The 17,152-nt window shown below is 33.0% G+C and overlaps 1 protein-coding gene across 1 annotated transcript in view; it reads right to left on the bottom strand.

Annotated features, from left to right (window-relative positions):
- LOC126964707 (protein purity of essence-like) overlaps positions 1-13,782 on the bottom strand; it is a 72,938-nt gene extending 59,156 nt beyond the window's left edge. Inside the window, exons 1-9 of the mRNA XM_050807984.1 lie at positions 13,566-13,782; positions 12,976-13,079; positions 11,041-11,174; positions 10,846-10,963; positions 10,502-10,767; positions 7,840-8,003; positions 6,877-7,012; positions 5,785-5,907; positions 5,086-5,225 (exon numbers count right to left, since the gene is read on the bottom strand). Coding sequence (XP_050663941.1) covers positions 5,086-5,225; positions 5,785-5,907; positions 6,877-7,012; positions 7,840-8,003; positions 10,502-10,767; positions 10,846-10,963; positions 11,041-11,174; positions 12,976-13,079; positions 13,566-13,690 — 1,310 coding nt within the window. The 5' untranslated portion in view covers positions 13,691-13,782. The remainder of the gene's footprint in view (positions 1-5,085; positions 5,226-5,784; positions 5,908-6,876; positions 7,013-7,839; positions 8,004-10,501; positions 10,768-10,845; positions 10,964-11,040; positions 11,175-12,975; positions 13,080-13,565) is intronic.
- Positions 13,783-17,152: the final 3,370 nt, after the last annotated feature.

Here is a 17,152-nt window from a genome sequence, read left to right as displayed (position 1 = left end):
GACCTTCTGTTTAGATATATTAATTAGTAAAGAATACTCAACTTTATAACGAATAGTTAAGTACTCAATTGCGGATAGCACATCACGCTACGCACTAATCATGGCTTCGACAACGAAAGGCAACTCAAGACATACAGTTATGACCAATATACAGGTTGTTTAAAAAGAATAACTTTAATTTTGTTTTAATATTTTTTGTATTTATCTTTTTTCTTATTTCTGGATTGATTGTATTAAGTAGGCGGGGTACTAAGTATGCTGTAGTTCTCTCACCGTATTCATTTTTGGCTTTCACCGTTTTATAAAATTTATTTGTTTGTTTGCGTGTAATGGTTTCATGATTATATTTTTGTAGAATGTTCTCATTGAACATTGTTCTTTTAATATATTGTAGTAAAATTTAGATTGTACTGGCACCTTACAGTGTTTGAATAAATTGAACTCATCATTTTGGTTAGTTTCTTTAATGTTTTTTGAAACAATTTGTTTTAAAATTCTGTTTTGCAACATTTCGATCTCATATAAATACGTTTTGTAAGTTCTACCGTACGAACTAATACCATAACTTACTATTGTATCGGCCAATGTGTTATAAAGCAACAGTAAAATTTTATAAGGTCGTTTACTTTTAATTATTTTAATATTTGCGAGGAAAGCTACCACAATACATATCACAAACTGAATTTATTTGAGGGTGCCAGTTAAATTAATGGTCTATAATTAATCCAAGATATGTGTGCGTAGTAACCGAGTCAATTCTAGGACAGCTGGAAATACTAGGGTCCAAATTGTGGTGAAAGCAAATGTGACTATGCGCTTTTACTATTTGGATAGTATTAATTGTTGATTTTATGTACGGGGATCGAATATGTATTAGTTTGGTTTTTTTAGCGTTTAGGACAAGTCCGTTGTCATGGCACCATTTATTGATTAAATCAAAGTCGCTTTGAAGTTTATCGAGAGCATCTTTGACATTCTTTTCACCTATTAACAGACATGTGTCAGAATGAACAGATAAAGGCCGGCAACGCTCTTGTGACTCCTCTGGTGTTGCAAGAGAATGTGGGCGGCGGTGATCACTTAACACCAGGTGAAGTAGATGACCTCTTATACCAAAGTCTTCTAATTTGTTTATTAAGCAACCATGATCTAAAGTATCAAAATCCCTGGAGAAATCTATAAATAGTGCTAGCACATGCTTCCTATTATCCAGGTATTGGTTAACAGTATCCGAAAAATCTGATAGAAGGGATGTTGTGCTCTTTTTGGGCTGAAAACCATATTGACTCTTACATATTATTTTATGTTTAGAATAAAATGACTGCATCAAGGCACTTATGTATTTCTCCACTACCTTATCGATGGCTGATAGTATAGAAATGGGTCGATAATTACTTACTTCATCTTGTTTACCATTTTTATATATGGGTCGAATAAAACTTAGCTTTAATTCGTCAGGGTAATTTGCTGTTAGAATGCTGCAATTAATAAGATGTGAGATTGTACTTGATATTTTGGTAGAAATAGATTTCAAATCTTTAATTATTATACTGTCAGTACCGGGAGCTTTTGAGTTATTCAAGTTACTGATAATTTTCTCTACTGATTCTTTCCCAGCTTTTCTGAAGTTTAAGCTCACATTAGAAATATTGTTAGTTTTATGTTCTAATAATTTGACGTCACAGGTTGGGAGTATAAATTTTACTGCGTCCTTAAATTCGCATGCAAAGCGATTTGCAATATTCGAGTGTGATTCTTTTGCCGTATTAAATGCATTAGATATAACATCATCAATACTATGAGAAATTCTACCACAAACAGAATTTATTATCCGCCATAATTCCCTGGGATTTTTTGCATTGATATTAATTTTGTTTTGATAGAATTTATTTCGCTCTAGTTCCACTATTTTATTTATTTTATTTCGAATTTTATTATATCTAAGACGAAGACACATGTTTGATGTATCTTTTTTCCGTTCTTTGAAAATATTTTCCCTTTGATTTGATAATTGAATAATATACGGTTTTATCCATGGTTGCTTAAAATTCTTCACTTTGTATTTATCGTTATTAGGTCTGCGGGATTTAGTATACGCATGTTGAAAACCTGAATTTATAAAGTTATATATTTTGCTTGGACATATCATATTTACTGTGCTAGACCAGTCTATTTTATTTAATTCTTGTTACAAGGTTTCACTATCACAATAATAAAGATGTTTTTTATTGGAACACGCTGTATATTGTTCATGCCTGGACACTCGCAAGCTAATACAATAACACGATGATCTGCCAGAACTGTATCGACAGTCGCCGTACACGGATTCAAATGAATGAGGAGTAAACAAATGGTCAATGCAACTTGTACCTGTAATATCAACCTTTTTTGATATGTCAAAAGCATTCGATTTTGTTGATCATCATATCTTAATATATAAATGTGAAAAATATGGTATAAGAGGCCCTGCTCTAAAATGGATTGAAAGTTATTTAGCCGATAGACAACAAATTGTAGAAATAAATAACATAAATGAGAAGCTGGAGATGACTACATACAAGTACATTTAATTAGTAAATTTGGAGTTCCCCAAGGAAGTCTTATGGGACCCTTACTGTTTTTAATTTATTTGAATGATTTACCCGATGTGGTTGACTATAACTGTGTATTATTTGCAGATGACATATCCATAATTATTCCTGACGAGCATAAAGCGATAAATAATTATAATATGACTATTAATAAAAATTTAGAAACTATATTGACATGGTTTAATAAGAATAATTTATTCGCTAATATGACAAAAACTAAATATATACAATTTTCTAATTATAAAACAATACATAAATCTCTAAATATAACACACAGTGACCAAACGATTAAAGAAACAAACACAATAAAAAATTGCAATTGTAACTGGAAAGCCCAATGTGATACAGTGGCAGGCAAAATAAATAAGTTCGTTTTCGCTTTAAGAAGGCTCAGACAAACTGTATCCTTTAATGCTGCACTTACTGCATACCACGGTTATATTGCGTCAGTTTTAAGGTACGGGTTAATACTATGGGAAAACTACACTAATATTTCAAATGTTTTTCTGGCACAAAAAAATGTATAAGAGCTTTATGCAATGTCAGTCCTCTAGAATCGTGTAGACCATTATTCAAAAAGCACCGTCTGTTAACGCTTACTGGTCTATATATATTAGAAATTTGTATGTTCATTAAAAAACATGGTGAACTTTATAAACCAGCAAAGGACTATTCCATATTAGGATTAAGAGATCCAACTCGCCTTCTGATGCCATACTGTAGAACAGCGCTTCATCAAAATAACGCAAATGTTATGTGTATTAGGATATTTAACCACCTTCCAAAGAATATTAGAGAGATGCCTAAAACATTAATGCATAAAAAATTAAAATTATGGCTAATAGATAAATGCTTTTATAGTTTAAAAGAATTCTTTAGCCAAAAGTATTCAAATGTAATTTTTGAGAGGTACCTACAAACTAATGTTTATTTTATATTATATCATTGAATTAAAGCTATGTAATGTGTATTAAGAACGTATAAGTATAAATTAAATATGATATTCCAATATTGACAATCAAATATTTGTATGCCGATATATTGGCGAATTGTGCTGTACACCAATTAATTGTTCACAACTATGTTACCACGATTCATACAAATAAATCATTTTATTTCATTTCATTTCAACTTTTTGTGACTTTATTTAATCTTAATTCGATTCTAGTGCAATCTGATATTCCCATAATTAATCCGAGTTCGGAGAGCATGTCCAAATTCTTAGTTTTTGTGCTGTGGTCACATTTTAAGTTAATATTCGTGTCACCTAACACGAATGCATCATCAGTTTTAATATTACGTAAAATTCGTGATAATTCGTTTATGAAAGTTGATTTATCCGTGTGTGGTGGTCTATATATTGCACAGAGAGTGACCGGGTGATTATTTGCATCGATTAACGTGCCAGTTACTGTCTCAAAGCTTGTTGTTTTGGTGGATATTATTGTAAATTTAAGATAATTTTTAACGTAGACTATTATTCCTCCTCCCCTTTGTTTAGAGCGAAGCTCACTGTGCATTCTATAGCCTGGTATATTATATAAATTGATGGTACTATTTTTTAAGTTGACCTCCTTTAATACAATTAAATCAACAGGAGTTTTACATGATTTGATTCCACTTCCAGTTTTTGAGCTATACATTGCATTACTTGATCCAGACTCATATTAGGGATTTCTGGAACGCCTGCTATTTCTATAGTACTAGCCAACATTTTTTGTTCGATACCACTAATCTGTTGCTCTGCGGCGGCTAGACGGAGTTCTAGATTTTTATTTCTATTTATCAGTTCAATATTTTTGGTAAGAAGTGATTTTATGGTAACATCTTGCTGTCTTATAATTTGTTCTAAATCTGTAATTTGGCCGTTCATATGGTCAATTGCGCTCGTTAGTTCGTATAATTCCGTTTTAATTAGTTTTTGCATTTCACGAGTGATACTGGCAACTAGCTTTTTATGGTTAAGTACTGAGTGTGGTCCAGTATCTTCCTCGTCGGAACTGGCTTCAGGAGGTATAAAGAAAGATTTGCGGCGGGTTATATTGCCAAGACACTGTTCACAACTCCATTCTAAGCCTTCAGAATTTCGAAGTGCCGCTAATTGTTTAGCGGTAAGCTTTGCACATGTGCTTGTTGCATGCACGGATTTATTACAGCGGCTACATTCTAATCCTGGTAGCTTTTGTGTTATATTTTTATCACAATTCACACACTTTTTACTCGGCATTATGTCTAACTAAGTCTAACTTTATAATTTCTACAGAAAAAACGAATATATGAATAGCACACGTGGTAAGGTTAACAACGATCCGATCGTTGCCGAAGTTGGGTGACAAATACAAAAACTGTTTACGGAAATAGAAGTTTACATAACCTTATTTTATACAAAATTGAAGAATAATTAAGCTTATCATCCAATCTTGTAATTATACATCCAAACACTCCTGTATAAGTATAACTATAATTTTTTTTAAAAGGAGTATGTTATACTAACATTTTGGTCAAGTTGTAGGGTCTGAATGCAGCCTTAGCAGGACCCTTGGCAGACGCAGCAGAGCCAGGAGCGCCGCCGAGCGCGTGATGCAAGCCGCAGATCAGAACCCACGCGCCGATCATGAGGTGATTCTGATACACCTGCACAGATTACAATAACAACATGATAACTTCGTATTTCATATAACTTTTTATGGAATTTTATTTTTATTTTGTTATGGAAACAAACAGTACCACTTTATACACTTAATAATCAAAACAAAATATTAAATTATTGACCAATATGCGAGAAAATTAATAAGGAATAGGACACCACATTCTCTTGCAATAGATGAATCACTGGATCATTGCCACCCTTTGATATAAGGTGTCCGTGCTTTAATTGAAGGTACCAATGTTACATCGGAAGACGCAGTGTTGGTAGGCCCCCACAAGAAGGATCTGGTCAAGAGTAGCGCAGGTCGTCGTGAAGATCTATGAGGGAGGCCTTTGCCGAGCAGTGGATATGATATGATGATGATATTGACACATCAATATGGTGAGGTTCATAAGCTGGTGGCGTGTCTAGTGACACTGGTATTCGGCGGCAGGTTTAACGGAATATTTCATGATGATCGGTACAATTCATAAGGTGTGCTTTTACATATTAAGGTTTAGGTGGGATTTGAAGAAATAAAATTTTAAAATATTGATAACATACATAGCCCCCTGCACGAGTAGACTGTTTGAAAGTGTCCCCGACTGTGTTGTATAAGTTGAGTGCACTCTCCACCAATGTAGCAGTCTGCTGTTCACTGTCCTCATCCTTCTGGTGAAGAGTTGCCTGCCATCAAAATATACATTAATTAATTAATTAATTAATATAAATGGTAAATTTGTAATATCATAATAATAAGGCTAATGTCATTTTATGTAAAAACAATAACTATATATGTTATAAACTACACCTACATCAAATAAAGTATACAATACTCTGATTCACAATACGACTGGCCACTAACAACAGTCCTTTTGATCTGGGAGTATCACACGATCATTATGATCGCAATGATTATCATAATAATATTCTAAAGACTCCGGTGCACTGTCGGTCATACCGTGGTCACATTCCATAGCTACGATGTTGAAAAATTAAATTAACTTGTTCCGAAGAACGAAGTGACAAAATTGCTGAATTGTTCCGTTTTGTAAACATTTGGAATCCTGGTGATCAGTAATACGGGTATTTTATTAATTACCACAGGCACCAGCGATCCACAACCAAAAGTTTTATATCCCTTGTATTTTTTGTTGTATTAAAATTTTGGTTTTCGTTGAGAAAATAAAGATATTATTATTTTATTACCTATCACCGGTGAGTACACTTAACTTATCTTACTTAACAAATACCAATATCACAACTTATTTCACTGTGTATAATGCCACAAAATCATGAGAGTTGATGCTATAACTCAATTATCACTAAACTTAGTCATTCACTTGAGACCATAGAAATCGCACACCCCTACATTTTTATTTTGAATGCAAACATTTTTTAATTTTAATTTTGTCTGTGAATATTATTTAAATTAAATTAAAGTACACTCTGTTAGCTCCCTAAAACCCATAATGTGTAGCTGTAACCTTCTAATTCAATGCAGTAGCAACATAACAATAGAATGACCCAAATTAGCTCGATTCAGGTAACTTGGTTTGTGGGGTGTTGGCGGGAAGCGATATGATTGTTTGATTTTTATTGCGTCTTGGAACTTATATTTTTTTGATAACACCACACTGCCAATTAGATATTTACCTGTGCAGTGGCACACAACAGCCAGGCAGTACTCATATCACTGAGAATGGTTATACGTTCAGGCGTGAAAGGCTCCAAGCAAGGCAGAGACACTGCTAGTTGACACACATGAACCTCATTGACCAGAAAGTGAAGACTGCAATAAAAATAAATATTATCCATACAATTTGGCGGACCGCTAACCGTTTGATAAATGCAAATTACATGTCGGCTGATAGTTTACGGAGTATATAATCAATTGACCAGCGCTAAAATTCATTAATAAGACAGATTGAAGAACTCAATATTAAATTTAAATAAATTATATGATTATTTTCCCCCAACATAATTTATATAAAAAACTCTTCCAGTTCAGTATTTTAATGGTAGCTAATAATAATGATATAAGAATATATTCCACTTAATACTTCACTCATTTATAGAACCAGTGCACACAAATATAATATAACTCCTTAGATAATTTATACGTCTAGATAGATTTTCTTGCTGTTACACAACCGATAAAAACAGGTCAGGTTTAAAACTTTAGTGTGTGTGACAAGCTACGTCTTACACTCGCGATTTTTATGACACTGTGTTAGCGTGAGTGTATTGCTCAAATTAGAGGTTAACTCTGAACTCAATTTTTTGACGTATAAATTACCTAAGATTAACTCAATGTAAAAGAGCATAAAATTCTCATGTAATGTATGCTCATGACATATCATAATACAGGTGCATAATATACTTTGAATAAAAGAATCAGTTTGCTTCTAGCTGTTTCAAATATCTTATCTGGATCAATAAACAAGATGCACCTATAACAAACCATTTACATTAATAGGCTCATCAACATATTCAAAGACATATTTTATTTCTTGATAAATATAATTAAATTTTCGTAAAACGTTCCAGACATCAATCCAAATTTCTTTTTCAAGAATTAGCACGTTTATTAACTTGTTGAGTAATGTTTATACTTACAGTGATGCATCAGAGATAAATTGTGGTGCCATGTTTGACTCTTTAGCTGCTTGCCACCGGTTGATATATCGTTGCAGACAGGGCAGTGTTTGACATACTTTGAGCACCACGGAGCCAGCTCTGAGCTCCACCAGTATGGACGCACACGTAGATGCAACCCACTTCTACAAAATTTGATTAAAATATTGTAATCACCTTAAAGGTCCCAATAATATATAACTTAATCTCAATAATTATTTTAGTGTTAGCTTGATGAGCAATCAGAGAACTTAAATTAATAATAGTAATATTTTTATAGGTACTAGCTGATGCCCCCGACTTCGTCCGCGTAGATTAAAGGTTTTTTAAAATAGTAAGCAAGTTTGGAATTGAAGATTATCCCATGTCCTATTCCAGATCCGGTTCCCGTTTTCGGTCCCGTCCTCAACATATTATTATATTATGATAGATTGCTATGGGCCACTAAACCTACTTAGGTATAGTTATAGCTCATCGACGTTAATTTCAGTTTTTCAAAATCCTTCGGGGACCATCCGGGATAAAATGTAGCCTGTCCTGTCAATGTCCGGGGGCGTGCATTTGTTTTCTAGTAAGGTAAGTACTGTGGATCTAACAAATAGTAGTTAACCTTTGGAATATGAAAAGATTGCTTACAATCGGTTATTAGTATCTAGCGTAAGGAAAAACTTTTTGAGTGGGTGTTAAATAAAAGTTTGGTTATAAAATAACGGAACCAAATTAAGCTAAATCAATAATGCTATATTTATTTAGGATAGGTTCATAATTAGGTAATCAGCCTAACTTACTGATGTATTCCACAAACTAATCAGTGCTTAACATCAAAAAACTACGTCGATTTCCACCTAGCCGTTTGAGGGCCGTTGACGAAAGAAAACGGAAAAAAGTCTTTTTTCGGAATTACTTTCAAATTCCGAGTTCGATCAATTGAAACTCAAAGATCCTTTGCTGCAAAAAACTACGTCAAATCGTCAACCAAGTACAAATCGGTTCATTCATTCAAATGTTATTGCCATTTGAAAATTCAAAAAGTAGTGTTTTATAAAACTTTTACCAGACTTTCAACTTTAAACATAGAACAACTATCTGTGAACTCTAAGAGCCCAAAATCGTCATAAGTACAATTTGCAGCGTTTAGGTATGGAATTAGCGGGAACTTGTAGGGATATGGCCTTTAGGGTCAACCGTTTCCTATTTTTTTTACATTAACCAGCACTTCCCGAAAGGTTGAGCTTTAATGAAAGTGGACATGCCAAGTAATTGCCACTTTTAAATGAATATTAAAAGCATTATCATTTTACAATAATTAATTATCTTAAGTACAATCTATACAGTGATACAACAAAATGTCTAATTCCAATTGTAGTAACTTTTACATCATTCAACATTTAATTATAATTCCCAAATCTAAGGCACTACTCAAAGGCTAGAAAATACTCTGCAACGATGCTCTCTTTAAACAGAGACCAGATAACCAAAACAATTAATGGTCACTGCAGACTAAGCAAACCTCTACATACCGTAGAGCTTGAAGAGTCCCCATAATATGTAGATTCTATCATAGAAGGATGAAAGATTCTTTATAGAGTCTGGGGCCAAATAATACAATTTATCCAATAAGTGTTACAGTGGCTATAGGGACAGTTCAAATACGAATATATTTTTATTCAAAATAGGATTAAATATCACTTATTGAACATCAAAAACTACCACACATTCGAAATAGTATGCCTCAGACTTGAGAAGAATAGGCGCAAGAAACTCAGCAGGCTTTTTTAAATTTTGATTCAAGATAATATGTAATATGGTATAATAATCTTGATATCTTAATTCTTAATATATTATATAAAATGCTAATGTTCATACGTATGTCCACGGTTTTCTCTATCATCTGCAACTTCGATCAAATTCCCATTGGAATGGCAAATACCCCTCGGTCCCCTGGTGTACATAAGGGAGTTTGATCGGGATGGGTGGAAGTGGGTGGTGAAAATGTGAAATTATATACATCTGTCCTTCTCTAACTAATGTAAACTTCTGTAAAATTCTGAAAATCTCGGAAATGATCTAGAAAGTTCCAGATTGTGTGCAACTGATGTAATCAATCTAGAAAGTTCCAGAATGTGTGCAACTGATGTAATCAATCTAGAAAGTTCCAGAATGTGTGCAACTGATGTAATCTAGAAAGTTCTGAGGCTTTCTGGAATGATCTACAAAGTTCTAAGACTTTATGGAATAATCTAGAAAGTTCCAAAATGTGTGCAACTGATAAAATTGATCAGAAATGGTCTAGAAAATTCTAAAATGATCTAGAAAGTTCTAAAATGGTTTCAATGATCTAGGATTTTATTAGAAATGTATGATATCTATCTACTTTAGAAAATGGATCCTTAAATATTTCTTATACCATTAAACATGCAATATAATTTAAGCTGAGCAACTCTGGGTTTCACTGCTAGTTTATAAATAGCCTGAGGGTGTTCGCTTCATTCCCAGTCTGTGGTATCATTTACCTTCACCACACAAACATTTCTTATCAATTCTTTTAAAATTCGTAACACGTTTGTTATTGTCCTGTTAACCAGACACCAAAACAATGTTCAAAGATAAGGTTTGGGACTACAATTAATAGTATCAAATGTACCTTCATATCAATAGTCTGCTGGGCGGCACTTCCCTCTTTACCACTTTCCAAACTGTCCTTGCTTCCGGGTGACATTGCAACAGCTGGAGCAATAGGAGTTGAAGCCACTGAGATGACCTGGCTTCGTAATGGCATAGTTAATTGTTCTAATAAAGCATCAGAACGCTTTTGGGCTGTTGTTGGTTGCTGTTTCTCAGATGTTGAAGTTTGGGATGCCAGTGATGTTATTGGACTTGAAATCACAGAAGTCTTCATGGATTGGTTTTCTAAAAATTTAATGCCAATATAAATTTCTTATTCTACATATTCCTATCCCATTTAAATTTTCATTAATAGATTAATACCTGAATTAAGATGAGTTGGTAGTTTTGCAATCTTCAACAATGATGTCAAAATAACAAGATCAGATGGTGGGTAGCCGCCACCTTCAATACCACATAAGCCCACAATGGGTAAAAGTAGCTAGAAAGTAAAATAATTAAAAATACATACTCCATAACATTTGAATGTGTTCAATATTATTCTTTTATAATTCATACCTGTTTGACAGAAACATTAGCTCCTGTATTGGAAGTATCATCTTGACTTGATCCAGCTTCAGAGAGCTTCTTAAGAATTTGTTGAAGGATGATCCTGAATGCATCTTGAGCAGTGCTCAGCTGATCAGCTGGTACTAAATTAAAACCTCATGTTATAAATCTAAGAATAAAACTTATCATCATATAAGTTTTATTTGCACCCTGAAGTTTTAAAATTTCAGAGATATTTTGGTGGGTTAGGGAAAATAAAAATAGTGATATATACATTTAAATAAAACACTTTTAATGGATTAAAACGTGTGTAATTGTAACTGAAAAACATGCTCTGAAAAGGTCACGAAACATCAGGTGAACTAATAAATAAAAATATAATAATAAAAATGTAAATTTTACACAAAACCAATGTAAAAACACAGTTACAGTTACTTGAGTTTTCATAGTTAAAAAACTTATTTATTTAAATGTGTAATACTCACGTTAATACTTCAAGATACCAAACAGAACTTCGCCTGGGATTTCATGACTTTAAGAGAAGGATGAACAAAGTGTTTCCATTGCAAGTTTAAAACTTGTTCTACTAATTACGAGATGGGCATTATCAGAAAAAGTGTACTAGGCTGTGTCACCTGCAAAACATGCTAGGCTAGTGTGAGGTACTTATTACTTGGGAATAACAAAGGTAAGGCACAAGTATACACCAAAAATAGATCTCTGAGGAACACCAGCAGGGGATGAAAAGCATGAAGACTTGGGTTTGATGTGGTGAACAATAAATTGTTGGTCGGCAAAGATAAAGTCTTAATAGAAACATGGTGCCTACTGAAAATCAATGTAAACTGAGTGGGCCTCTGATTGGCAACACTTTTCATATTCCTTGTTAAATTCCACTAGGTCTGTATTAATTATTGTTTATTATTGATACACATTATGTTGAAATTACTTATTTTGTTAAAGGTTCCTATTTTAATAATATTTCGACATCTAACATGTCCTGCAGTATAATTATGTTACTAGTAAACTTTATTATTATTATTAATCAGTTTTATCAGGTCTAGTAGAACATGTATAGTGAATAGTTTGTGTAGTAAGCCTTCATGACCCACATTATTAGACATCTAATAAAAATGTAACTATTGACTTATGAAGACTAAAGTAATGATAAATATGCCCTGATAGTGAAGCCCAACACTGCACTGTACAAAAATACATTTTTCACTGATCAGAGATCACAATAAATGAGTGTAAATTATTTTTTCAAAAAACTTACCTAAAGAGGGGTATTGGACTATAATATGTAGGATTTGATTCATCTTTGCTAGTTTTTTTTAAATGAAACACTGGTTCATTTCCAATCTAAGAAAATACCCAAGAAATATGCAGCCATTAAAGATTTTTATAAGATGAAACAGCTTTTTGAGCATTATTGTTGTAAAAGTCATAGTCTTCAGGAGCTTTATGGGTCAAGGCCCATAAAGCATTATTTATTGAGTACAAAATGGACCTATGGAATCAATTCAATGATATATTGCTTAAATAAAGTTTGATCCTTTCAGCACTGCACAGGCTGCTGGATAAATATAAAATAATGCAAATTATGCATAATTGCCAACTAAATTGACAGCTCCCAGTTGTGAACTATTTTGCACAAGCCTAAACTATGGATCATATTATTCAGGGTGTTACAGGCAATGAGAAGTGTATCAGTAACTGTTAGTGTGGCCTATTTATATTTTTATATATTACATAATGTGATAAAATGTGAATTTTTTCCAAACTCCAATAAAATATTAATTACCTCACAAAAAATGTTAGAATTATTTAATATAAAAAAAGCATTCTCAAACTTAAACTCCTAATTGCAGTAGAAATTTTACTAAACAAAGATTTAAAAACTAGAGAATGAAACAACACGATATATCAGAATAAAATACTTACTATTATTTGTGTTTGTATTGATGCTTATAAAGTGGGCAGAGAGACATGCAAAGCATGTGTAGAACAAATCATGGGCATCATCATGATTCTGGAACTCATTTTCACTACAAACAGAGTAAAATTGATTATTATATTATAGTGCCTTATCCTAAGGGAGTGAATATTTGTTGAATCAATTGATTTGTGATGAACATCAGATCTTAAGATATTATATTGGTAGTTCATTGTTAAAACTGTTCAATCTTAGGGGAGTTGTTGAAAAAGAAAATACAATTTTTGTTTACTCATTTTCTATCAAAAATAGGTCAGCAGCAGTGTAAACTTTTAAATTTCTGGTCTAATCCTTCCATGGAATGATTTGGAAACATATTATGTCGAACTTCGGTGACTAATACATAATGGAAATTATAAAACTGAGGGTAAATTAAAAAGTATTATGGATAATACATAAAAACACGCCTGAAGTAAATATTTTATACTTTAAGGTTGAAACAGCAGGGATAATCATTATTATTTACACCTGCATACTTGCCTTCTAAAAATGGATTATTTGTCAAAGCAGCTGTGATGGACAAAAAAAGAATACGTACCTCTTGATAATAGCTTGTATTATCTCAAGCGCGTCATTTTTATCGAAAAATTGTCCGAATACTGATGTTAAAATTGGTTTAACATTTGTAGACCACTCAATAGTAGTTATTCCCGATGCGGCCATTTTACAGAAAATCTGCAGGCCATTTGACTTCTCACAATAATTACAAATTACAATATATTGAATTGATGATTTGACAATATCCTTACAGCTTCTATAAAGTTCTATGACATTGACGGTGATCTCCAGGTTAAAAAAATATTTTATTACCTGTCCCACAGTCTATAAATCAATAAACTGTCGTCCGACGAAGCCTTCTAGACAGGCCAATCGCGCGGAGTGAGACGCGAGCCCGAGTTGTATACGCTGGGGATGCCCGGATTAGCTAGCAACTCGGGACACGACTTTGAGGGCTTTGTTTGTTTTAATTTTTGAAACAATTGAAATGGTTCATACTACCTGTGCTGTGTATTGTTAATATATTTTTTAAAGATATATTTTACAATAAATAAGTACTTACTTGTATTAAAATGCATTTTTGGAAAATGATTTTTTGAAATATTTTTATTTTTAATAGGTATCATTCTGTTATTTTCTTTTTCGAGGCTATCGGGAGTGTCAATTACAAATATGATATTCATGTCGAGATCCAAGATGGTGGATGTTACCTCTTCAATAAAATCGATATGGGTATGATTTTCGAGGTGTTCGGGAGTGTTGATTCCGTATATGACACAATGATACATAATATATCTTGCATAGCCCCCGTAACATAGATCCCCGCGGCTTTGCTCCAATCAAAAAGGTAGATTTGAAAAAGTTGACAATTAAATACCGGTTGTTACATGTGTAAGCCCTAATTAAAATCCTACTTCTTCTAGTGCTAGTCCCGTCAAAAATAGTAGCCATACAAATTTTCGTCCCCTGTTTCACCCCCTTCTAATCCGAAATAATTTCAAATCCGTAACGATAACCGAAACTGGTAATATTGTTTTATTGTCCATATCCGAAATTTTATTCAAAAAGGATTTGTTTCTTCTGTATTAATGAAACAAATTAACGTAATCGTAGCTGTACCTATAACAAATAACATCAATTAATATCCTCAATTATGTCTAACATCTAACCTTTAACGTAATACCTTCGTAATAGCATCATATATTGTAGAAATATAAATCGTGCATTAACTGTAATAACGTAGGTAACGTAACCTATACCGAAAGATTCGTTCTTCAAAGAACATATTATTTTATATACCATAATATAAGAACCATTTCATAATGCTGTTCATCAAGTCATAGAACCATGCAGATCACCAGTAGTCATCTTAATAGAAGTACAAGCATTGTCACGTTAGGTTTAAAGATATTTATTTCTCATTAAAAACAATATCCGGATGACCGAGCCTTGCTCGGATTTTAAGAAGAAAAATATATATATATAAAATATATATACAAAACTTGAATAAAAAAGAAACTAATAGGACATCTAGATTCGAACCGGGGTCTTCTGGTTTCCGGATCACCCAATGTCCCATTGAGCTATTTTAGTCTTGTATATAGTGGCGAAATTTACCTTTGTATTCTAATTTTATTGTAGCTGTTTCTCATTAAAACACGGATAAAACTACAATTTTTTTAATTAAAACTATGCTAGATCGATTTATCGCCCCCGAAACCCCCTATATACTAAATTTTATGAAAATCGTTGGAGCTGATTCCGAGATTCCAATTATATATGTATATAAATACAAGAATTGCTCATTTAAAGATATAAGATAATATTGTCACTTACATGAAAACATAAAAATATGATGTAATAATTTATCCGCAGTTCTTTAGATGTTCAGTACATATTATATATACATTATAGTACTTATTCTTCTTAACAAAATTTATGATTACACACTTTTACAGGTCACTGTCACATAACAAACAATTTCAGACATGTGTTTTATAAAAACTTTGAATCAATATAGTCTGATAAGTCACGTTTAAATGTTTTTAGCGACTTAATCTTTTTGAGAGATGAAGGTAGACTATTAAAAAGTTGTGGCTCGTCGTAAATAAACATACGCTTGCCGTAATTTGTTCTTGTCTTAGGTAGTATCAAGTAGCTGGCTCGTCTCATGCTGCGTTTAGACGCATGTTTAGCTTGGGTGAGTAAGATTGATGTATGGATGGAATTATGTAGAATTTTTTGTATCAGTATACATGTATGGTATGTGTAAAGTTGTTTTATGTTCATGAGGTTAGTTTGTTTGTATATTTTAGAAGTAGGTGTTAAATAAGCGAAATGAAATAACATTTTTATGAGTCTATTTTGTATTGTTTGCAATTCAGCTAACTTTGGTTTTTTGAGCACTGCCCCATATTTCAATTAGATATGTAAGGTGTGATTTAGATTATAGATAAGTATTCTAGCTTTAAGGGGTATCGAACGAACTATGCCACGAAGTGAACCCAGCAGAGAAGAGCTACTCACCAAACTCACCAACGCACCAACAGACAAGAGCAACTCTTTTTAACATATTCAATATGGGCGCCCCATGTTAGTTTACTGTCCAATAGTAATCCCAAATATTTCTCAACGTGCTTTTCTGTTAAGGGAACATCATTTACTTTTAAGGGCTTATAGGGAGGTATTGGTTTGTTCTTCGCACTAAAGATAATATAAGAAGTCTTTGTACCGTTAATTGTAAGTAGATTTGATTGTAACCAATTAGAACATTAAGATTAGTAACATTAAGATCCTTTTGCGCACGTTGGGTAATGTCATTGATGGAAGCCCCAAAATAGAAAAGACAGGTGTCATCTGCATACAAGGTTATATGACCATGTAATCCTAAATTAACGATATCATTTATATAAATTGAGAAGAGTAGGATCCTCAGGATCGACCCCTGTGGTACACCAAAACTAACTGAAAGGGGATCACTTTTGTGGTCGCCAATTTTTACAATCTGTTGTCGATGATTGAGGTACGGTTGGAAAACTTTAAATGCATTGCCGGTTATTCCGATTGCACGTTGTCTCGAAGACCGCAGATATACTCACGTACCAGTAGTCTACTAAAGCGCGTAGATTACTATTCATTAAATTTTTCCTAGTACCTTACCCACATTGTACCAACAAATAGAAAAAAGGTACAAACAAAGTAAAAAAGGATTGTGTGGTTTTATGAAACCACGGTAAAAGTAACATTAATTAAACACTATTCTTTGCTTTTCCTCGTTGATCAGTTTTTTGGACTCACTAGCTCTGTCGTTGTTTACCAACAACAAATAAAAGTTTCACTTTAATAAATAACACCATTTACATTGAATTGAATACTGACAAAAACAAACAAAATAGCGTGGCACAAATGAGTAATAGTCTATACACTACACGGTCAGCTGCTGCGAAAATAGGCGCCGCGCGACCGTCACGCGACATGCAACACACAGACGAAAAAGTTTGAGACGATGTAATAAAAGTTTCACTTTAAAAAAATAAAGAAATGTGACAGCCCTTGCAGAATGACGTATGTCTGGATCGAGGCGACATTTCTCAAAACATTGAAGGCATCCCACTTCCACAGTCCATA

This window comes from Leptidea sinapis, chromosome 5 (genome assembly GCF_905404315.1).
Source record: "Leptidea sinapis chromosome 5, ilLepSina1.1, whole genome shotgun sequence".
NCBI classification, from domain to species: domain Eukaryota; kingdom Metazoa; phylum Arthropoda; class Insecta; order Lepidoptera; family Pieridae; genus Leptidea; species Leptidea sinapis.
Note: the sequence above shows the minus strand (reverse complement) of the source record. Positions and strands in the feature narration are given on the sequence as shown.